Here is a 23,420-nt window from a genome sequence, read left to right as displayed (position 1 = left end):
TTCAGGCTCTCATCAGTGTGGACACAGCTTACCTTCCAGCTTTCCTACTTCCTTCCTTTATATATGCAATGCCTTGTGCTTTCCTGACTCAAGCAACAGAGACGAGTTTTCCCTGTTCCTGTCTCATCTATTAAAATCCTAGTTATTCTTCACAGCCTGGCTCAGGCAGGACTGGGTATAACAAAGGACAGGAGCTTTTGAATTACTGAGGCAGAGTGCTCTCACCTGAATAGAGATCATAATCCCCACGTGAAGTCATGGTATAAAGCAAGTAACATTTGTTAATGATCTTGGCACAGTTATCTTTCCCTCCCATCCAGTTGGCGTTCACTGAACCAGAGTACCTTCAAACACACTCTGAAGTTCACACAAATTAGTTTATGTAAAAATTTATTTGACGAAAATGTAGAAAAAGTGATACTATTACATATGATACAGTTGCAAGAATCTAAATGAAAAGTGTGGGTTTTATTCAATTGCACAGTTCGCTAGTGTACCTTCTGGGTAGTGTGATGCTTAATAAATAGGAGTGAGGGGCAGAGGATTTGGATAAGCTAGAAGCAGGGTGATTTTGTCAGAATTGTAAACTTGAGTTGGCCCCCACACTGCTGGGGAATGTGGAATGTTTAGCTCTGAGATGTTAACCAAGAAAGCAGAAATACAACAAAGCCAAAATGTGCAGCCCTGCCTACAAAATACTCCATATCCAGTTTAATCAGGAGTTTCTTGGTCTTTTATTAACTTGGTCCTAAAGAGGAATTAAAGTCCTACATAAGTAAATCTTCAGTTTGCCATTCCCTGAAGTATAAAGGAGATGAAGCTAGGCTGATTACTTTATCTCTACTTTGCTGGCAGAGAGGCCCCTTCTGCCCAATATTTCTTAACAACTGCTCAGTTCTTCCTGATAGGACTTCTCTGAATGAGACTGAATTCTACCACATTCATTCCTGCTGAGGAGATGGTCTCACATCAGAGTAGACAAGCATGGGTCATTATTGGAATAAGCTATCTGCTCCTCAGAGAACAATTTTAGAATGAAAGGAACATGTAGAAGAGCCTAACATCAAGGATCTATCCAGAAAATATCGGGGTGATTATTATGATTATTTCCCAAGCATTCTCAAGCCGACTGCTCAGAGGATGTTTGTTCTGCATGGTGGAGTGTGGGAAAGAGCCGAGATGATTAGGTTAATCTGTCTATGGTTTACGACTTCCCACAAAGCCAGCCCCCTCCCCCGGCTTTTTTTAATTTTTGCTCTGGATGGAAAATCCCTGCCCATATTTTAATGTGATGGTCCCTGGCTACCTGTCGTGTGACCAGCAGTGGCCCAGAAGGTTATATATTCTTCGGCCTTTTAAGTTGACCCATGACTAGATACTGGAGTTGTTTTTGAAAAGTGTAGGGTTGTCTATTCTCCCAGGAACCAAATGCCCTCAGTTTTAAGAGAGTATGCTCAATATGAAATACCCTGCCTACCTTATGAATAAATGCAACTTAAGGATAAAAATAGAGCTGAAAAAGCGGGTGCCATTTGAAAAAAGGAAGGAATTAGATTTAACTGGTGCTCAAAGCTTCTCTGATACAAAATATTTGGTCATATATTCATAATTTGCTTGACATTTCCAGCAAAGCGAAGATTCAATAGCAAAAGAAACTTCTTACAAGAGAAGAGAAAGACACGGAGCTCTGGAGTTTCTGTTGGAACAAGACTCTTCTGTTTTGATTATATACAGTTAAGTTCGTTTAGTGTCTGATCCAGTGTCTGATGTAAGCCCACATTCTCTTCTTTGGCCTGGGCAAGTTTTTCTGGTGAGGATTAAGAGTGGGGGAAAAATAAATTAATAAGCATCTTTGATAAGGAGAAAAAAGTTTCTAAACCCCACAAACTGTCAGAGTGAAAGTCATAGCAGAGAAGGTACTTTACATTTTAATTATAGCAGAATACCATGGAATAATTAGAGATCAAGTACCAAATATGGGAAGTCAGGGTTGCAAGATAAAATACAGTCTTCAATTAAATCTGAATTTCAAGTAAACAAATATTTTTTTAGGACAGGTATATCCCAAATGTTGCACGAGATATACTTATGCCAAAAAATTACTCATTGCCTATCTGAAATTCAAATTTAACTGGGTGTCCTGTTTTCATTTGTTAAATCTGGCAATCTAGAGTTAGAACACCTGGACTTAAACCCCAGTTGTGCCACTGAAATACGCCATTTAACCTTGTTAAATCTGTTTCCCCATCTGTCAAGGATAACAACAGCAATATGGGGCATGGGGATTACCATAAGGAACAAACAAGAGGCACTTCAGAACTTAGGAAGTGCTACACAAATGTTAAGACTTTAGTCCTAGATATGGGAAACAGTACATTTCCCCCCCTAGTGCTAGTTAATTAGTCTTTGTTAGGAAATTATAATCCTGAAACCCGTTTTTCCTTTGGGGGTTTTGGGAACGGCCATTGAAATTCCAGGCATAATTGTGTTCTTGTGTCTGTGTGTCCGTAGCCATGTAGTCAAACCCTAGATAAATGCAACATGACTGAAAATCTAAGTCAGACTGCAGGTGAGTTATTAAGTGATAAAATTTTCAAAAACTGAAAAAGTAAGATGCCATTTAGAGGTAGGCACAACAGCGACCAAGACAGGACTGGTTTGTAATGAGTGATGGCCGATAAGAGACTAGGCCAAGAATCATTAAAATACTGGAGGAAAGCAAATGCCTCATAAACTGAGATAGGATCAGCTTGGAAATTTTCAGAAAGAAAAAAAAAATGACTGCAAAGACGGCAGTCTTTCAACTAGAACTGCTGACCCTTTCATCTGACAAGGCACTTCAAAACATCAAGTTGCTATGATCGGGGTGGATTCTGTCAGAGAACAGTGAGTGACCTGGGCCTGACTAATGTGGATGGACAGTGCCCACTCCGTGTAAGCCAGTTTCTCCATGGTCTCACCTAATCCTCACTGACGGAGCCACTACTTTTGTTCTGCAGAAGAGCTAAGCAGCTTGTGCAAGGTCCCACAGGGCTGAGATTCAAACCCAGGTCTCCCCACTATAAATCCTGACCACACTTCACCTTGCCTCTTGGATTCTCTGGCATCTACTTTGTATTAGAGCTGAGATTAAAAAAAAAAAAAAAAAAATCTTCCCCTTAATGTATCAATTGCCCTCAAGAAGTATGACAGGCCCATAGACCATCAACGGTGGTAGTAGATCCTGATAGCCCAAATCTCTCTGTAAATGAAGTTCCACTTAGGAGCTTAGTTAGGTAGAATGACTGGATAAGCAGGGCTGCAGTTATTTCAAAGGGTGGAGGCCACATACATCTGGAAAAATCCCAGGAACAAATATATAGAGTGAGCAAACAAAAACACCCACCCCTTCCCTTCATAGTCTAACCTTTCCACAGTCGTAAGTACGGCAGTGTGTGAGGGGAGTGGTTTATGCAAAAGTTCAGAGTGGATGATAGTTAGGAAACCAGAGAGAGGCTGAGGGTGAAAGGGTGTGAACAGTTTAAGGGAGATGGATTTTAGAGGGATGAATATAAAGAACTGGGACAGAGGTTCCCACCTGAATAAAATCATAGGATGAGGAATAATAAGCTAGGGTGACAAAAAAAATTGTTGATCTAATTACAGATCATGCTGCTCCCAGGTTCAAGAGGCAGTCTAAAAGACATGCGTGGACATCAAAATGGCAGTGTTTCTGGCATGATTTATGGTGGTGGTGGTGGGGGGGCGTGCAGGCAAAAAGTGGATAAAATATCTAAAATTTGGATTCTTGTGGGGAAATCTATGAGCTTTTGGTCACTATAGGCATGATCTCTTAATACCCACAGGCTAACTTTAAGAGTTCTCACCAAACCAAAGCAAGGTTCCTGATTTGAGTATGAGGAGATAGATGTTAGCATCTCAGGCAACTTTGGAACTCGGGAATGAACTCTGTCTGGCTTTCCAGCAGCTTCCACCCCCTTTCCCTGCTAATGGGATGCACTTTCATCCCCTGTGTAGTTGTTTTCTAAGGGCAGGGGCTAGAGGTGAGGCTCACTGGTGAACTTCCTCCCAGGACCAAGGGCTGGGTAGATGTTGCATGAACAGTGAAGACACAGTGAACCCCGGACACCACTCTCAGGGTGTAACACAGAGAAAACAAATGCAAAAAGGAAGAATAAGGAGACCAGAAAGCCATTGCCGCTTTGTGAATCCGTAGGTCAAACCCCATTCAAGAGGAGCCTCTTTTTAGACACAACCCTGCCAGTTTTTGCAAGTTCTGCTGACTCTTTCAAGCTGCTTAAGAGGCTGGATAAGTCTCCATTCAAAAACAAATTTCTATTTAAGGAAAAACTGCTATTGGCATGCAGATATAGTTAGCTAGCACATATTTGAGAGCTCCTGCCAAACAGCCAATTTGTTTCCATATAGGCAGAAAGAATCACGTGGGCATCATTTTCCTTTTGAAATGAGCTCTTCATTTGAACCACCCACTCTCTGTTGTAGCCACGGTCAAGGGCACCAACAGCTACGGCTCAAAAGCGGCAAGGGAAGAAAATGAAAATGGGCCTGGGCACGAGGAGCGCCTGTCTTTATTTCGGTCACACAGTCACAGACACAGCAGAGGAAGGCTTGAAAGACCAAACCAGGAGGCAGGAAACGAGCTTCTAGAAGCCCACGGGAAGTGCAGGCACCACAGTGAGGAGGCCAACTTCGGTATTGCTAGGACAGAGGGCGGCACCCCAGCTCCCTCTCACAGAGAGGTCATGTCGTTGAGAGCATGGTCCAGTTCCTCGCTGATAGCTTTGTACTTGAGCTTCTGAGCGTATAGCTCGTCTAGAGGGCGGAGGTCCCCAGGGAGAGAGTTCGGAAAAAGAGGTACAGGGAACAGAATGTGAGGGTCGGAATGGAGTGCCACAGATGAACAACGAGAGGAAGAAAACAAAAGTGAGAAAACAAAGCATGAACTAGAAGAAAGTTGTGTCCTATGTAAAACAAATGAGGAAGCAAAAGATCAATGGAGTGGTTTCTAAGTGGCTTGAGACTCTGCAGGGGATTAGCCATGATGAATCTTTAAAAGAAAGGGGGACTAGACATGGACACAGCTTCTATCCCCAGCCTCCCGCCCCAGGTTATTTCTGACTTGCAGTGATGTCACCCAGTCCAAAGATTATACTTTGGAATGGGATATTTTCCCTTATATGGAAACCTCACCTCCCAAACCAAACACTGGGACACATGGTCTGAGGAACAAGTTTGGCACCCTTTCTGGGTGAGACAGATAATTTCAGGAGATTTTGTTTGAAACCCAAGATGCTAGAATTTGCCAGTTTATTTTATGAAGAACACAGGACAGAATTCTTTTTCTTTCTTTCTTTCTTTTTTTTTAAAGTGGGAACTCTTCAAGAGATTCTGGGATATGTGGGCACCAGACTTTCAGACTGGAGTCTTTATTCAGTTTCTACATTCTCTGTATTTTCATTTTTCTCATACTGTGATAAGCTCTGAGTTCTCTGGGAGAGAGCTTCTGTAAAAATGTAAGGCATTTTAAAAATGCAAGGCGTCTCTCAGGAATGAGCAAATTGAAGGACATTCTAAAGACTTAAAATCAGCCATATTTGGGTCTCTGTATTCACACGTGGAGCCAATTAAGCAGAGAGCTTTTACTTCTGGAGAAAATGGTAACCCAGGTCTACGTTTGACTTGCACTGTCCTGTTCCAGTGCCCCAGACCTCCAGATGTGCCGTCACTCTGTACTTAACTTTCCTAACAAAGCCCAACTCAGCCCCTCCAGAGACTCCTCCCAACTGTCAGCAGATTGTCACGAAGGGGGAGGCAGAGCAAACGTCATTAGATGGTAGTTTCATACCTTCCAGGTCATCAATTGTCTTTTCCAGTTTTGCAACCGTTCTCTCTGCAAATTCTGCACGGGTCTCAGCCTAGAAGAAAAGAAAGGAGTCACTATGATTGCTTCAAGACCCAGCCGAGAGAGAAACCTGAACTCGCTGGGTGTGATCGCGCTCACCTCTTTCAGTTTGTCGGACAAAAGTTTGATTTCTTCTTCATATTTATCCTCCTTTTCAGAATACTGTGGGAGAAACCAAAACAGTACTTTAAAAAGGGGGGGAGGGGCAAAAAAAAAAAGCATAGAAGAATGTAGGTTCTCTGTTCCTTGGAGAAGAGCATGTGCATGAAGCACTATGAACATTTCTAAGAAGCAAAGTGGAGGCAGCACCTTTCCAGATAGAAGCAATGTGCACAAAACTCAAGAGAATCCGCAGAGGAGCCCTCTGGGGTGGGATTGAGCTGAAGGCCTGGGCTGGATTAACTTGAGATGAATCTGTGATCAAGACGGAGCAGATGGTTGAATGGAAATGATGCCACGTGGAGCCCTCCACAGTTGGCCTGATTGATGTTTTCCACCCCGCTTCCCACCACCGTTCTCAAACGCGTTCTGTGCACTCTCCAATCTCCCAGCCTTAGCGCGCCGCCCCCCCGCCGCCCAGCATGGGATGTTCCTTTCCCCATTGACTACCTGCCAGAAAGGATTTTTGTCTTGCAAGGTTCGACTCAGATTAGTATCAGCTAGCCTTTACAGCTGCTTGCTAGGTGCCAGATATCCTCAATCCCATTTTACAGATGAGTAGAAGCATCACAGAGAGATTAAGTAGTTGGTCTAGGGTCACATGGCTGTGAAGTGACCACACCATGACTGACTGGAACCTGACTCTGGAATTTGAGCTCCTGGCCTCCATCGTGCTTTACAGCCCTTTTAAACATCACCTCCTCATGACACATTCCCCAACTTTCCAAGGTCCCTCTGTTGAAGTCTCAAAGCACTCTATTACTGGGTCAGTCTCTTCTACTCAACTACACTCTGAGCCCTTGCAGAGCAGAAGCCATATTCACTGTAACATCTACCCTTTGGCCTAGGACAGCATTTAACATGCCCACAGGAGCTAATTTGGCATGCACAGGTGATAAGCCACGTTTGCTCATCAAATATCCTCGATTCCCTGTTAATACTAATGACATAGCTCTAAACAAGACAGATACAGTCCCTGTCCTTAAGACTTACCATCTAGCAAGGAAGGCATGTAATTAATTATGACAAATGTGATCACGATAGGAAAAGAAGTAGGCGGGGCTATGCAGCTGAGAAGCCCCTAACCTAGATGTTCACTGCAACTGGAGGGCAGTAGGAGGCGGCGAGAGTGAGGAAGCGAGGAGGATGGCGAATTCACAGGGCAGGCCACGGAAGAGTGTGTGCGTTGTTCCTAACATGGTTCTCTCTGGTAATGACTGCTTTGGGTACTATTTCAACCTAAAAAGCCCAATTCCGCCTCTTATATCTGCTGCTCGATCTTTTAGAGTGTATTTTATGGAGGATCCAGGGGCTTCATCTGAGAGTGAGGCTCTGTATACAGTTAGGCTCAGATCTCCTTAAGAGGAGCCTGACCAGGTACAAATCTCATTCCCTCTCCGCCCTCCTCGAAGGCAGAGATAAAAGATGGTGCAAAGACGCCACTGAAGAAGGAACTCTAGCTGCTGGACGTCTCTTTTTTGGTGGGGGGGAAAAACTTGCTGCTGGGCACCAAAGCCACTGTTAGCAAATACAGGTCAGATTCCCCGATACCCTGGGCATTTACTCCCGTGCACCGTGGGGAAGAAAAGTAAGTCCAGCAAATCACCAGCGCAAGCCAACCACCAACCTTTTCAGATGCAGCCTCGAGTGACTTCAGATTGTTAGTGACATTCTTGAGCTCTTCTTCCAGGTCACCACATTTTCTGTGCAGAGACAAAGGAAATTTATGTCCTGTCCCCCCTTAGAGCAGGCAATTCCCTGAAAGCTTTCAAAAAGAGGAATCCACGCTGCCTAGGGCCCCCGGAAGGAATGCGGGGGAAAAATGTTAACGGCTTCTTTCTGAGCTGTAGAGCCACGCGCTTATCCAAACCCTATCGTGCCTGGCAAAGGCGCAGCAGGCCGAGGAGTATTTGGAAGGTTCGTAAAGTACTCCTGGGCTCTCGCCAAGGGTGAGGCAACAGGACCTTGTGAAATCTGTGATTGATGAGGCTGCCTCCAGAAGGTTTAAGAATGAAATGGGGCGCAGGAGGTTGGGTGACAATCAGTTTGCACCCGACACTCCAGGAGGCAAACTCTGAACGGATTTGTGAAACTGGATCCTCTCTCTCAGCACCGCGGGATGCTCCTTGGAGCCGGATTCCTCACCCGAGGCCAAGGGGGAGAGGCTTTTTGTGTGTTCGCGGAGCCTGCGGGACTGTGGTCAAGCTTCTCACCTCCCACCCCGCCCCCCCCCCCACACCCAGGAATGTGTCACAGGCAAACAATGACATCAAGAACAAGGCAGAAACGCTGATAGGGAAGCCTGCCTTCTGCAGGTAAGTGTTCTCTTAAGAAGGCGCAGCCTCCTGAGATATCCTCTCTGGGAAAACGGGACTTCTGGGCTTCTCTGCTATGGCCCATCTCAAGTCTATTTCCCAATACCTCTGGGGGAAGAGCGGACATGTAGGCAGCTCTTCCCAGGGCAGAAAGAACAAAAAGACACTCTCAGCCTTGGAGGCAAGGAAGAAGGGCTGAGTTATGAGTCCCAGATGCCCATTCCACTTGAGCAGAGGCTTTAAAGAGTCAGGGTCAATTCCCTACACAACCAACTCCCCCCGGACTTGGCCCCAGGAGCCGAGCTGGGCCCCCTCTCGGTCCCGCTCTGCCACTCACAGTTCAGACACTTCGGCACGCTCCTCTGCCCTCTCCAGCTCGCCCTCCAGGATGACCAATTTACGAGCCACCTGCAGACAGAAAGGATCTACTGAGACCCCAACAACCATGTCTAGTAGGATGCCTCCCCCGCGACCCTTGTAGATGGCAAGGCCTCGCCCAGACCATCTGTGAGGACATGGGCCCCAGGAATGAGGCAGACAACCACAGAGGCAAGAAGAGCGACTGACCTTTCATGGTCTGAAGACCCATGATTCCCAATTTTAGCCAAAACACCCAGCTATGGGACATAAAACGATCTGATCATTTGGTCTCCTAAGTTAGACAAGTGTCACAGAATTCCCCAGGCCTTCCTGGCATCGTGGAAGATATGGTTTCCTAGCCAAGTGGCCATCTCTGGAAGAACAGATGGGGACGCAGAAGGACAGCTGAACTAACCAAAAGCTTCCTTTAGGCAGCCCCAGGACCCTTCCTATCACAGATCTATTTCCTCCCCACTTCCTGCTGCTGCCCTCTGCCAGCCCCACTCACCTCCTCGTATTTGCGGTCAGCCTCCTCGGCGATGTGCTTGGCTTCTTTGAGCTGCATCTCCTGAATCTCCATCTTCTCCTCATCTTTCATGGCCCGGTTTTCTATCACCTTCATTCCTCTGCAAGGAGCAGCCTCATCATTACCTCCACACACCGATTATGGCTCATCATACACCTCCACCCGTCTGCTCATCCAAACTCCTCTCCAAGAACCATGTTCCAAAGAGGAAATTGTAGAGCGGTTCTCATTCACTTCCCCTTTACCTCAAACTTCACAACTGCCCTATGAGGTACACCATCCCCACTTTACAGACAAAGAAACGGAAGCACAGAGAGGCCAAGTAACTTGCTCAAGGTTGTGTAGCTCTTAAGTGGCAGAGCTGGGATTCAAACCCTGGTGATCTGGCTCCAGGGCCCATGCTCCCATCCTATATGGCCTCTCACTAACCAGTAACAAGGACTTGTACGCCAACAGTTACCACAGTGTGATGGAGGTCGGGGCCAGCTTGGCTGTGGGAATGATGAATTCTACTGCAGTGGGGGAGGAGGTGTGTATGTGTCATGGGAGGCTTTCCAGAAGAGAACACAGGGAACCACAGGAGGGTTTCAGAAACAGGAGGGAACGGAAACCAGAAAGATGAAGGGACTGCCGTGGGAAGACCAGGTAAGAGGCAGGTAACCCACAAGGTGAGGGGTGAGGGAGAGCTGAACTGAAGTGGATACGTCCAGTTTGGAAAGGACAAGTGGCTGGGGGCGATGACTGGATATCTACGGCAGAGCTGGCTCACCCTGGCCTGCACTGCTTGGAATGCCCTAGGTAGGACCAGATACCTCCCAGGAGGCCAACCCAGGATAACGTATTGATGTGTGTCATGTCTGCCCAGAGTGGAGGACCATACATGTCTTGTTGCTTAATAAATATGTCACCAGTGTTCCTAGCTCACTGTCAAGACACCTTCACATCTGTACAAAGCCTTAACCTCAGCACCCGAGCAAGCTTGGGAAACCTTCGCAGCACTGGAGAGATCCAAGTGACTTGCCCAGCGTGAAGTAAGCGGCTGTGGAAGGTTGGGTGAATCTAGATTCTCCAGTTCCCAGAGAATTCTTTCTATCAAAACTAGCAGTCTCCCAACAAGGGCATCGCCAAAGGCCTCCGGTGATACGACACAAAGAAGTGAGGGGCCTTCCCAGGCTCTCTGGGTTTGGTGAGATCCTGGAGGTGAGACGTCTGGCCAGCCAGGCTGCCTGTGAACATGGGCAGCAGCTAATCCAGGCACAGCCATGAGCAACCTGTGACTGGGTCCCTCACATTTCCTGGTGGCTGAAGCAGAGCCTCTGCTGGGCTGTGTGCCCTCCCATGGCACAGGCTGTTCTACACTGCACCGGAAGAAATTTCCCACAGGGGCAACCGGCGAAGTCCATCTCCAAGGTTGGTTTTTAATCTCACAACAGCACAACCAGAAATTAACCCTTTCGAGGACTTTATACCAGGAAACCATGGCGGATGGGTGAAGCGAGTGCCCTGGTGTGATCGTGGGGTAGCTACACAATGACCACTGGCCTGGCCCACACCATCACCGCACAAGGAGCCCATTTACCACCACACAGAGACGCCTGCTTCTGTGAATGACACAAGCTGCCCTCAGTCCTCCAGAGCCTGCGCCAAGGCATGAATTATCCTGCGCCGGAGGACGGAGCATCCTGCTGGAGGCCCAAATACAGAGCGCCTGCCACCGAGGTGAGGAGCGCGGCCAGTTTCAAGTCTGTTAATGGTGCTGGTTTGCGCGTGTCCCTGACATACAGTTGTCACTGACCAGCAGGCTTAACGATCATCTGTGCAAATGGCCCATTCCAAGTTTTCATCTCCCATCCCCCTCTCCCATCCCCCAGGAACTTGGTATTGTGAGAACACCAGCGAGACGCACAGTGGCTCTCAGAGAACCCGCGAAGCAGCCTTCTGCAAACTGGTGGCCAGTGACAGTCATACTCGCAGGCTTACATCTACCCATTTTTACATTTTTCTCTGCCAGTTGGGAGTTCTCCTTCAGTCGCCCCCAGGATCCGGGAGGTCAGCCGCACAGCACCACCCCCACTTCTGAGAAGCACACGCTGATGCCGCCAGGTCATCCTTACCTCTCGCTCTCATCGGCAGCCTTTTCTGCCTCCTCCAGCTTCTGCAGGGCTGTGGCCAGTCGCTCCTGAGCCCTGTCCAGCTCCTCCTCAACAAGCTGGATGCGTCGATTGAGAGCTGCCACATCCCCTTCGGCCTGGGGAGGTCAGAGGTGCAGCCGGCTTAAGAAGTGAAAGGCCAGCCCAGCATCCCCAACTCACATGGCATTCTTCCCTCCATTAAACACTTCCCCCTCTCCCCCTGCCCGACAGAGCCCACCTGGGAATGCAGGCAGTAAAGAATTCACACTCTCATCTGGAGAATGTGTATTTTCCACATGTTCTTCCCCTGAAAATGTCCGGGAACATCCACCACTCAATGACAAAGGTGTGTATTCCAGTACAGGACAGGCAGTCAAGTCAACACGGACGAGCGCCAAGCACACCGCATGCTGGGAAAAGACAGTGCTGGCCTCTCTGGGATTCCTAGAGACTAAGGCCACCAGTGCCCTGGCTCACCCTGGCATATAAAAAGCTCTGCTCCCAGTCACCTCCATGATAAGATAAATGTAAGAGTATGGAAGCCTCAGTTAAATGTTGGCCACACAACGTGGGGAAGGGGGTGCGGCACCGTCAGAACACCGCCCTGAACTAAGTCTGGCCCGGAGAGGATGGGACAAAAAGATCTACGTGAGGAAAGAAAAGAAAACGTTGTTATACGTCGTTATAGGCACGGAAGGGATGTCTGAATGGTGATACTGGCTTTTCAAGGTATTTGCACCTACAAGGAAGACAATATGGCGGTGCACACGCAAGCAGGAACTTTGGGCTCAAAAAGCGCTTGGTCAGAATCCCTGTTTTGCCAATTTGTAGCCGTGTGGCACCGGGCAGGCTGCCTCACTGCTCTGGGCCTCCCCGTCCCAGCACCGTGAAGACTGTAACTGAGGGTGTGGCATTGCACCTGGCATGTGGGAAGTCCCATGACTTCACCTCATTTAATCCTCTGGTATTTTACGATGGGGAAATGGAGAGGTCCAGCTAGGGGCAGTCGTTCTGTTCAGGGTCAACAGAACTGGCCTCAGGAAACCCAGCCCATGGCTCTTCCCTGGCTGAGTCTGTACCCTACAGAGTCTTGTGGAGGCTTTGAGAAATACTGAAGAGTTGGTGAAATTTGACTCAACCGAGGGAAGACGTGTAAAGCTACACTGGCTTCTTCCTATCAAGTCAATCTCTGAATTGGGGAAGGCCATAAAAATTAGTAGGAGACGCTTCCTCCCCTACCCCCAACCCCCTGAATTTATACAGCAAAAAAATGGAGTAAAAGAATGAGGCCAGAGATGCTGAAAAAGAGAGACTCAGGAAACTGTGCTCAGCTCCAGAGTCTTAGCAGCAGATGGAGGGAAAACTCCCACAGGTGTTTCTGATCGCAACTTCCTCTGAAACACCAATTTGGAGACTACATTAAAACCACCGATGAACTATTTTAAGAAACTCACCCACTCCTTCTAACGAGTGGGTGCCTTTTATTCTTTTTAATAACGTGAATTTTAACTCCTTCAGCAACAGGGGCAGGAATTGATTCCCCCCCCCCCCGCCCCCATAGTTGTTAGTACATTAGCAAAACTGCATAACCAACACGATGACCTAGTTCTGGAACATTTTCATCAACCCCCCCCCAAAGTAACCCCATCCCCATTAGCAGTCAAGGTATTGATTTTTAAGATCATACAAAGGTGCTTTATTCATGAGTTGTCTTTAAAAAACGAAAGTGGACTTTCCTTCTGTGGGGAATTCTGAATCCTGATAACCATGCTTTTGGCACATTTTCAACTGTCTGGAATTGAAAGAACGCTGATATACACGACTATAGACGTGCATACATATATATGTATTTTTGAAAAACTGCTAGTCACTGCTAGTCATTTTGGGCTCCACCCCTTCCTGCAATCAAAGCTTCTACACTCTACAAAGGATTTCCCTTATAAGGTAAAAGAGGCTTGCTAGATACATGTGGCAAAGGAACAGGAAGATGTCGGTTAATCACACAAAAATCTAAACGAAACCAGCTGTCGGGAGGCAGACCCAGAAGTCTGCCACACGCCGGCTCTTGGCTTTCTCCACAAGAGACTTGAGAAAGGCTCCCCCCCCCCCCCCCGCCTCTGGTCTCAGTTCCTTTGCCCGAGTACTTTCTTCAGACTTCCCCATCCTGACCAAGAGGAGAATGCTTTGAAAAGCAAACTTTTTAAGAAGTCCACAACTTTCCAAAAACATCTTTCCTCCCAACTGGACGGTCCTACTCCTAAGTCTTGGCTGGAGGCTGAGGGCCATTTTTAAGCAGAAGTAATTGTCCTCCAGCGAGATGACTTGGGATGAGATCAGAGGGAGGGTTCTGCCGGTTCCTTGAGTGAAAGAGGCCAAACCAGCTACTGTTTGAGGCTTGCACCAGGTTTCTGAGGCCTCTTCACGCCAGAGCAACCCTAGTGGAAGACTAAATGCTTCCACTCAGGCCAACACTGGGGCGGTGTGGGGCTCTTCTCCAGACTTGTCAACACCCCGCGCATCTTTTCCATTTCTGGGGTCCCCACCCTCAGCCTCAACACTCCAGCTTTCCCGGGCCCCGGACTTCCACCCTCTCCCCCAACTTTCTTGCACACCTAGGGCTCTTCTCCCAGCAAACTCTTATTCTATACTAATGAATGCTCGACTTCCATTTTGAAGCTTACCCCACCGGGGTGGGGGGGCTGCTCCCCTGTCCTGCTCCCACAATAGAACACTGAACCCCTCTGCAATGCTATCCAGCCTTATTTGTACCCCTCACACCCATCAGACTGTGAGCTCTTCTGAGGTGACAGAGAGGGGAGGAAAAACAGGCCAGGAATTGAGCACCTACTATGTGCCCTTACTCCCCGGACCCTCCCAGCTATCCTAGGGCATTATTGTCACGGCTGCTTTACAGATGGGGAGACACGCAGCTAGGGGTTAAGTACCAAGTCGTGGGAGATGGCGTTAGATTCCGGATCTCTCCCCAGCCCCAGGGGTTGCCACCATCTGTCCTGCCTCGAGGGGCAGTCCGAGGACGGAGGGAGGGCGAAGAGGGCCCTCCTCCGTCGGCCCCATTATCTGTCTCAGGCCCCGCAGCATGGAGCGGAGGCACACCGAACCATCTTGGGTCGAGGGCCCTGAGCTAACATTCCTAAGTTCTTTTGGAGAAAAGCGGGGTCCCGCGGCCGTCGCTTGCCGGTCGCTCCCGAAGGGACCAGCTGGGGAGGGAAAGGCCGGCGGCTCCGGGCTGAACTTCCGCCCCCCGCCAGGGGCAGACACGTCGCCGCCGCGCCCCTGGGAACAGCTGGGAAAGTTCAGCTGGAGCCGGGAAGCCGCGTAAGAGGGGAGAAAGTGCGACGCCCCCCGCCCCCGCCCCCAGAGTCCGTGTTGGCTAGTCCAACCCCAGACAATGGAAGCTCAATGTTTCCACTCTCACTTCCCGCTCCAAGGGCCAGTCGCCGGTCCCCACCCCACCCCCCGCCCAGCACCCCCGCGCCAGCCCGGAGTCAGACGGCAGTGCGGCGCCCCCCACAACCCCCTCCCCACTCCAGGATCGTGCGTCCTCCTCGGCCCCATCCCCCCATTACCCGCTCGGCCGGCCACGCCCGATCCGGATGCGGCGCCCCCTCCCCCGTCCCAGGCTGGGGAAGGAGGATGACCGCGGAGACAGGGGGGTCTCAGCAGCCCGCCCGGCGGAGGGGGCTGCGGGTCCGCGATCCGGGAGCCGCCAGGCCAGAGGGCGCGAAGGCGGGCTGACAGGGGGCGGGGGGGTGGGGAGTGGAGAAGCGGGCAGCGGCAGCCGAGGGCGGGCGGGGAGCGCGGGAAGCGGGCGGCGCGGGGAGAAGGGGAGAAAGGAGCGCGCCCTGGGTCGGGGGATGCCGGGGCGCGGGGCCAGGGCGCGGGCTCTCACTTTCTCGCGCCGCTCGCGCTCGCCGTCCAGCTCCCGCTGCAGGCCCTGCGCTCGGTCCTCCGCCTCGTCTGCCTGCTGCTGCAGGGCCTGGATCTTGCGTTTCACCGCCTCCAGGGAGTTGAGGCCGGCCATGGCGCGGAGGCGCGGAGGCGCGGAGGCGCGGAGGCGCACGCAGCGGGCGGCTGGCAGCGGCGGGCGCTCGGCTCGGCTCGGCTCCGGCGAAAGCTGCACCAGCCGCGCCCCGGCCCCCGAGCCTTTGCCTGCGCCGGGGCCGCCCCCGCCTCTCCCCGCCCCCGGCCCGGCCGCCGTCGGGGCGATGAGGTCACCGGGCCCGGCCGCCGACGTCAGCACCGCTGGGGGAGGGCCTGACGTCGGCACCGCTGGCCACAGCTGCTGGAAAGTGCCCCTTTTCGGGACTTATTTGGAGAAAGCGCCGGGAGGCACCGCCTTCTCCTCTTCCTCCTCCTCCTCCTCTTCCTCCGGCGCTGCCCTCCCACCCTCCCGGCCCCGGGGCTCCCGCCTGGCCCAGCCGCGGGCGCCCCCATTACTGCGCACGTACGTCGGAGGCTTTCTTCTCCGTCAGCTCCAGCTTCTCCTGGGCGTCTTTCAGGTTCTCGGAATATTTGTCCAGCTCATCCTCCGTCCCCTTCAGCTTCTTCTGGAGGTGCGTCAGCTCCTCTTCCACCTGGGGACAGATGGGGGGACGTGTCAGCCTGGGGGCCACGTACCCGTGGCGCAGGGGCGTCTCCCACATTCACAAGAGTCCTCTGTCTCTCTGGGCCTCAGTTGCCTCATGGGCAAAACGGGGATAACGATACTGTGCACCACTCAAACGCTACCTGTTAATATGATTTTCACCTTCTTCCCATCTCTTGGGACCAACTGTGTGTGCTTATCTTTTGGGGGGTCCCGGATTCTCTTTCAGAATCGATTACAGCTTTTGGGAAACAAGTCCCAACACTCTTCCCAGAAACACACGTTCAGTTTTGCATCCCATTTTCAGGGGTGCGGACTGCTGGTGATCCCGAGTTAAGCAGAAATAAGAGTCTCATACTCTGGGCCCAGATCTTCCCCCCAAACCCCAGCCTGTCCCTCTCTAGTCCTGCCTCCTGCACTGGCAGCTAGAAAAACTTTCTAAATGTATGTTTGCCCTCCTCCTGCCTAAAACTGCCATGGCTCCCCATTGCCCAAGAGATCGGTTCTCCGACTTTCCCACAAAATACTCTTAAAGGTTGGGGCACCTGTGGGGGCTCAGTAGGTTAAGCCTCAGATTCTTGATTTTGGCTCAGGTCATGACCTCAGGGTCATGAACTCAGGATGGTGAGATTGAGCCCCTAGTTCGGCTGGTGCTGGGTATAGAGCCTGCTTAAGATTCTCTCTCTCCCTGTACCTCTGTGCCTTGCCCCCACCCTCACCCCATGCTCTCTCTCTCTCTCAAAAAATAAAATAAAATAAAATACTCTGAAGGCCCACCCCATTCCTGTACTTGGGGGGCTTGTCTAGAAGAGAGATACCCCTCAAAGACCACTTTCTTTGAAGGCTAAGGTTAAATCTTTAAAATTACTGCACATCTGGCTTATGTTCATTTTAATAAAAATGTCCCCCGTGTTCCCAAGTTTTCAGTTCCCTTTGTTTATCCTGGGAGCCTTGCCCCTCTCTTGGCCCTCCCAGCTTGAAAAGCTCAGATCTATGGGGTACAAACCACAGACCCCTTCACCTGTCCATCTCCATCGCCCTCCACTACACCAGTCAAGAGTCAGTTCAGGAAGCCCTCTCTGTCACCTCCAGGCTGCACCTCCCTCCCCTGTCCTGAACTCTGGTCCTCTGGTCAGTCCAGCTCATGCTTTGATCTGACTCCTGTCTCCGGTAGTTTGACGCTGTGGTCCAGTCCGTGCTCCCAGGGTGGGCAAGCAGCCCTCCCTGGGCCCTGCTTCATCCTCCTGCTTCCTCTTCCCAGCAGGAAGCCCAGAGAGGTGGAGTGACTTTCTCCAGGTCACGCAGCACAGGATTTGAACCCACTTCTGAGCAGGCCCTTATGCCAGGCCTGCTTTCCTGCGTCCCTTTCTGACTTCCCTCTTTTCTTTAACTTCCGGAAGAAGGTATGTTATTAAAGCTGATGTGGCTTCTAGGTCAAGCTCTGAGTCTGATCTGGGTTACACACTCACCCCTGAGATGATGTGTAAAATGTGCCAAATGCTTTGTGTGTGTGTGCGCGCGCGTGTGCGCGTGCACCTGTGCAAATTCTTTTTTTTTTTTTTTTAGATCTATTTATTTGAGAGAGAGAGCGCGCACAAGCGGGAGGGGCAGAGGGAGAAGGAGAAAGAATTCAAAGCAGATTCCACGCTGAGTGCAGAGCCCGACATGGGGCTCGATCTCAGGATCCTGAGAATACAACCTGAGCCAAAACCAAGAGTCTGACGCTTAACCAACTGTGCGCCACCCCCCGCCCCCCGTGCAAATTCTTAAAAGGTCTCCTGTCCCATCTTCAAGGCCACCGAGTGTCCTACTGCTGAGCTAGGGAATGGGGAGGGGAGTGGGACTCAGAGGAGGCGGGTGACAGCTGGCTCAGGCCTATGTCCGGCTCCACAGGGCCTGATCTCGACCTTCAGGCGATAGGCCTAGGTGCCTGGCTCCAAATCCCAGCTGTATGACCCCTGTCCCCTTTTGTGGCCTCAGTCTTCTCATCTGCAAAATGGAAGCCTTGTCGTGGTGGTCTCTGAGTGCCCCCGCAGCTGCTGTGAAACTTCTGCCTTGACTGAGAAAATGATCCAGTTTCCTTAAAGACAGGTCAGCGTGATCCAGCATTCACCTGACTTCCTTCAGGAAGGATCTGTGGGGTGCAGCATTTACTAGGTGCCAACTATATGCCTAGCACAGTGCGCCCTTAATATGACAGAGTGAGAGCAAGTTCTGCAGCTTTGGGCTCATCCAGGTGTGAAGATGGTTAGGTTTTTCATGACATTTTCCAGCAAGGTCAGGACTGGGGTCGGGGGCTATGAAGCATTTAGAAAGTGCCAGGCACACGACCCGTACTGTCTGACTGAAGCTGCATGTCAGAAGGGTAAACTGAGTCCCAGCATTAGGAAGGGACTTGCCCCGGGCCATACAGATAGGGGGTTTGAACCCTCGTCAGACTGATTCCAAAGCTGGTTCGGTTGACTTCTAGGTTACGCATGCCCACTGCCCACCCGCTTCCCACTGACCTTCCACACCCAGCACCAGTGCCCCCCTCCCCTTGGGAAGCCCACCCTGTTCCCCGGGGCAGAGCCTCACCACCCCCTTGGCACCTCCCAGGCCCTGTCCCCGCCTCCAGCCCAGGCCTCACTGCTGAGGCAGGGAGCGTTCCTCCGTGTCTGGCTCTGTCTCTCCCAGTCTGACTCCTCCAGAGTTGGGCCGGGCTGAGGTCACCCTGAGCCGAGCCCCAGCATCACTCAGCATGGGGCTAGGCCCAGTGCTCACCAAGGAAGTCCAGGGGAGGTTTGCAGAATGAATCAATGACACACCCCAACGCTTCAGTGGTTGGAGCCAGGTAGGAAAAATCAGTAAGACATACAAATCGGGTTCCTTTCCCTCTGCCTGGTTTCTAAGCACAAAGTGTGTGCTGGCGTGTATGACACCTTGCTGAGGAGGGTAGCCTTCCCCTGGCTCTGTATGGTGTCTGACAAATCACTTCCTTCTCTGGGCCTCAGTTTTCCTGCTGTAAAACGGCTGGGAAGGTCATGGACTGCACACCGTAGTCCCTGTAAATGGGACCTTAGGACTGGGCTGAGGCAGGATGTGGGGTCAAAGGCCAGTTGTGGCGGATGTCACTGCCCTGGGAGGGGAGCGGGCAGGAAGCTGGGCGGGCTGGGCCTCCCGGTCCCGTTCCCACACTGGACAAACAGGGCCTAGAATTGAGACTTTGCTGCAGGGTCCCCAAGGGGCAGGCTGGCCCTGGGACCCACTCTGGCCTCATTAAGTGTAAGGCGCTCCAGGTAAGTCAAGTCCCTCATTGCCTCCTGCCTCCGTTCCTAGGCGGGACAGGCCATTGTCCCTTTGAGAACGTGGCCTCTGCTTTGGGCCTCTGGAATCTTGGTTTCCACACCTGGCCATTGGGAGGGGGGCCCGTGCCCCCATGTCACAGATAAGAACACTAAGCGTTCAGAGAGGGGCAGCAATGTGTCCTGGGTCAAAGTTAGAAGAAGATCCAGCCTGGATTCAAGCACAAGTCCACCGCAGTGGGTGGCTTCATGGAAAACCAAGAACAGAATGAAAATCCAGCTGGAGGCCAGAAAACCTGCCCCTGCCTTTTTGGCCATACCGATGGCTGAAGGCTTTGAGAAGCCTTCCCTTTTGAATGTGTGTCTGCCTTAGGAGAGTATGCTGTATCAGTCACTCACATCTTAGTGAAAATTAGAGCCATAACCTTGCTTTGCTCTGAATCCCTAGCCGAGCCTCTCATGGCAAGGGCTGAATAATGGATGGAAGTGGGCAGCTCACGGCCAGCACAAGATGGGTATCTGCGTTTGCCAGGGAGGAAGGAGGAAGGGAGTGTGGCAGGGAGTGCTGGGGTGGGGCTGGCCTCTGAGAATGTGTCACAGGTTCTTAGGGAAGCCCCGGGATACTGGGGGATGGGGAGGCCCACAGAGGAAGTAGGGCGTAGGGCAGGGCAGGAAATAATCCTGCATTTATTGAGTGCTTACTCCATGCCAGGCACCAGGACAAGGGCTCCACCTGCAGTCACATCTAATCCTTCCATGGCCATGAGAAAAGTGACCACTGTCACTTTCCTATCTCAAACATGGGGCCACTGAGGCACAGGCCTTTGTTGCGCGGTGCTCAGTGACCCAGCTGTGGGCAGAGCCAGTGCAAGCTCAGAGCCTGTCCTTTTACCTTCCAAGCTGGCCTGGTGTATGGGCCGAGCAGGGCTCGGTGCGGAGTGTCGCTGTCCTGGGCGGCTCCCGGGGCTTATCTGAGACCCTGATGCTCCTGGAGGGCTGGGTGGTTAACCCCAGGGGGTGCGGCTGAGTCCTGTGGGGGGCAGGGTGCTACAGAGAGAGCAGCACCCCCTTCCCTCCTCCCACTGGCTGATCTGGCCACCCAGACCCAGACAGGTGACTTCTGCTCTGCTCTAAAGCATGGCCTTGGGACTGCCCAGCCCAGGCGTCTGCCCACCAGCTGCATTAGCCCCCCGCTGTACCCTATTGCCGGAGCCTTCTGCGAAACTTGTCTCCAGAGCTCTAGGTCCAAGGCCTCTGCCTGCCACTGGCACCCCTACCTCTCCCCTCTGGGCTCCCAGCAGGGACGGCGGGGGAACCTGAGATACGCAGAGATGCACTGAGATCCTCAGGTTCACCCCCAAATCTCCAACTGCCCCAGGCCTGACTCTGCCCCAGCTGCCCCAGCACACACCCACAGTCGGCCACCCTTCCTGCACAGTCCCACCTCGGTGTGTCCTGACATGGGGACAGGGTGACCCTCACTCACGCACAGCTCGGCACTGCCACCCTCACCACTACACACGCGCGTATGCACACGTAGCTGGGCGCCGCCACCCTCACCTGGACACTAATGCGCGCACGCACACACACACGCACTCTGACAGGAACAATCACCCCAAAGAGCACACACGCGCCAACACAAGCAGTCACCTCGACACACACACGCTCACCCTGACACACAAACATTCCATTGCCGTCATGTCAGCTTTGGCAGGAGCACACACACACACAGCCTCCCCCCGCTACACACAGCCCACGGTGACACCACCACCAACACCCTCGCAGACTCACAGACACATGCACACTCTTTTCATTCCCACTTTCCAACAACCGCACGCTCGTGCCTCAGTGTGCACATACGCATTGTCACAGACACTTTTACCTTCCACACTCTGCAGCCAAAACACCCCCCCACCTGTGCGCACACAGAAATGCCCAAACACACAAACACACTCTCACACACGGTACCAACCAACCACCCCATCTAGTACACACCCCCACGCTCATCCCCTCATCCCAACAGCCCATACACCCTCCAGCTTGCACACACATCCAGTGCACACAAACACCCCTCCCTTACCCAAGCGCGCATGCTCTCTCTCTCTCTCTCTCTCTCTCTCTCTCTCTTTGCTCACCCTGGCCCTGCTGGTGTATAATCACCTCTCTCTCCCAGCTCAGGGACCCTGGAAAGACAATGGTACCCTCACCCTCAGCCATCACCCCCTGTCCCTTGCCCTGACTCCAGGCACTAAGGTTGCTGAAACTCCCGCCTTGGGTCCCAGAGCCTGGCCTCCCAGCCAGGAGCAGCCCACGGAGCGCACTGGGCAGCCAGCCCCGGCCCGGCGGACGGCACCTCACCTGCTTGCACTTCTCCTCAGCGGCTTTCTTATCCGACTCGGCCTGCTCCGCCCGGTCGATGGCGTTCTCCTTGTCCAGCTTCAGCATCTGCATCTTCTTCTTGATGGCCTCCATGGCTGGGCGGTGGGGCGCGGGCACAGAGGACTCTGGAGGGGGCTGCGCTGCGGGCCGGGGCCGAGTGAGCAGCCAGGCGGGGGCAAGGCCCTTATAGGCTCCCGGGCGCACCGCCCCGCTGCCGGGTGAGACCTGGAGGAGGCCCAAGCCCAGGCCGCCGGGCCAGCCGCCACTCGCTTGCTCAGGAGGACTTGGCCAGCTCACCGGCCGCCCCACAGCCCTCGCCTTATTTGGGCCTAGGAGTTTCTCAAAGGGAAAAAAAAAAAAAAAAAGAAAAGAAAGAAAAAGCCCGACCCGTTTCCATTTTTAACCTGGTGACACAGGTCCCTTGTGGGTGTGCAGGCACAGCGCTGGCTCAGGAGGACCCTGGTGGCCCACTGGCCAGCCTCAATTTCCCTGTCTGTGCTGGGGAGCACAGAGGGGAGCAGAGAGGGCTTGCATGTGGGTGCAGAGTAGGGGCGAGGTGGGGTGGGAAGGCGCCTGTCCTCCCTTCTCCTCCCCTCTGGTCCTGCCTCCAGGTATTGGGAGTCAGAACTCCATCCCATCTCCTGCTCTGCCCCAGGGGCTCCCTGGGTTCCCCCTGTCCTTCTTTCTGTCTGTCTCCTCCTATGTTTGTCTCTCTGTCATCTCCCCTGCCCCTGTGGGCCGGCATTACCAGGGCGAGATTGACCTGGATCATCTCTTGGAAATTCTTGGAGCCCAAGGCAGGCCCAGACCAGGCCCTGATGCCCTCCTGAGATGGCACACCCTCTCTTCCCCACTCAGCATCCGTCTGTGGCTCCCCAGCACCACTGGAATAGGAGGTGGCCTTAGCTCAGCTTGTCATTCAGACTCCCACCGGTTGCTCACTCCCCAACTCTCCGCAGCAGTGTTTCCCAGGAAGGCAGGGCTGTGGTCTCCCCACCTCCAGGCCTTTCCAGGTAGGGTACCCCCAGCCTCCCTGTTACGCTTCCCCTCTGTCCTCCAGCAATCTGCCTTCAGAAACTCATTCTTTGGTGTGATGAACAAGGAGAGCCTTTCACGTGCTGAGCCCCAGCAGCACATGCTCAGAACATGGTACCTTTTACTATTACTGTTATTTGGCCATCAGTTGTGGACTATGAGCTGCTTTGGGGCAGGCCTGTGCCTCAGTCTTATCTGTGGTCCCTCAGTACCTGGCCTCCAGAAGATCAGAGAACCCTTGTTAAAGTGAACCATTACCCGTATACATCCACACGCTCTCTCACACACATTTGCACACCACCCCTCACCGCCTCCCCCCCACTTCTCCAACTGGGAAACTCTATTCATCCTTTAAAGTCCAGATCAGATGGCTCCCCCTCCAGAAAGCCCTCCTGGATTCCTAGACAGAGCCCTGGCTCCCCGACCCCAGCACCAAAGTTTCTATGTGGGATGAAGTAGAAGGAGTGAAGCTTCTGTGTTTCCTGCCCAAGACTACAGAAGGAGTCTGGGCAGTGGCCAGCACCGCTGGGGAGCACGGGGGTCAAGCCCAGATATAAAGTCCCTGCTTCCCTCTGACCCCCTTAAGCCAGCTTCCTTTGCTTTGTCACGTGGAGAAGTCCTGTCCCTCCCCCATCAGCATGGGAGCCCAAACAGTAGCAACAGAACATTCTGGAAACTTCCTCATGCTCCAAGGATATTGG

General features: G+C 52.2%; 1 protein-coding gene across 3 annotated transcripts; it reads right to left on the bottom strand.

Annotated features, from left to right (window-relative positions):
* Window positions 1-373: 373 nt before the first annotated feature.
* Window positions 374-21,816, bottom strand: TPM4 (tropomyosin 4). 3 transcript variants are annotated; one of them, XM_025884981.2, is made up of 9 exons: window positions 21,664-21,810; window positions 15,885-16,010; window positions 11,398-11,531; window positions 9,266-9,383; window positions 8,735-8,805; window positions 7,710-7,785; window positions 6,023-6,085; window positions 5,867-5,936; window positions 374-1,807 (listed from the first exon to the last, which is right to left on the bottom strand). In XM_025884981.2, exons 1-9 carry the CDS (start codon window positions 21,775-21,777, stop codon window positions 1,725-1,727), a joined length of 855 nt encoding a protein of 284 aa, XP_025740766.1. In that variant the 5' UTR covers window positions 21,778-21,810; the 3' UTR covers window positions 374-1,724. The 3 variants fall into 3 exon arrangements, with proteins under 3 accessions (XP_025740766.1, XP_025740768.1, XP_073757016.1); XM_073900915.1 differs by lacking the exon at window positions 374-1,807 and adding an exon at window positions 1,834-4,833 and having other exon boundaries at window positions 21,664-21,816; XM_025884983.2 differs by lacking the exons at window positions 15,885-16,010; window positions 21,664-21,810 and adding an exon at window positions 15,326-15,599.
* Between the last annotated feature and the right edge of the window lie 1,604 nt (window positions 21,817-23,420).

This window comes from Callorhinus ursinus, unplaced genomic scaffold, assembly GCF_003265705.2.
Source record: "Callorhinus ursinus isolate GAN/ISIS: 27379988/994484 unplaced genomic scaffold, GSC_fseal_2.0 scaffold15, whole genome shotgun sequence".
Taxonomy (NCBI): Eukaryota; Metazoa; Chordata; class Mammalia; order Carnivora; family Otariidae; genus Callorhinus; species Callorhinus ursinus.
This window is presented reverse-complemented; position numbering and strand designations above follow the sequence as displayed.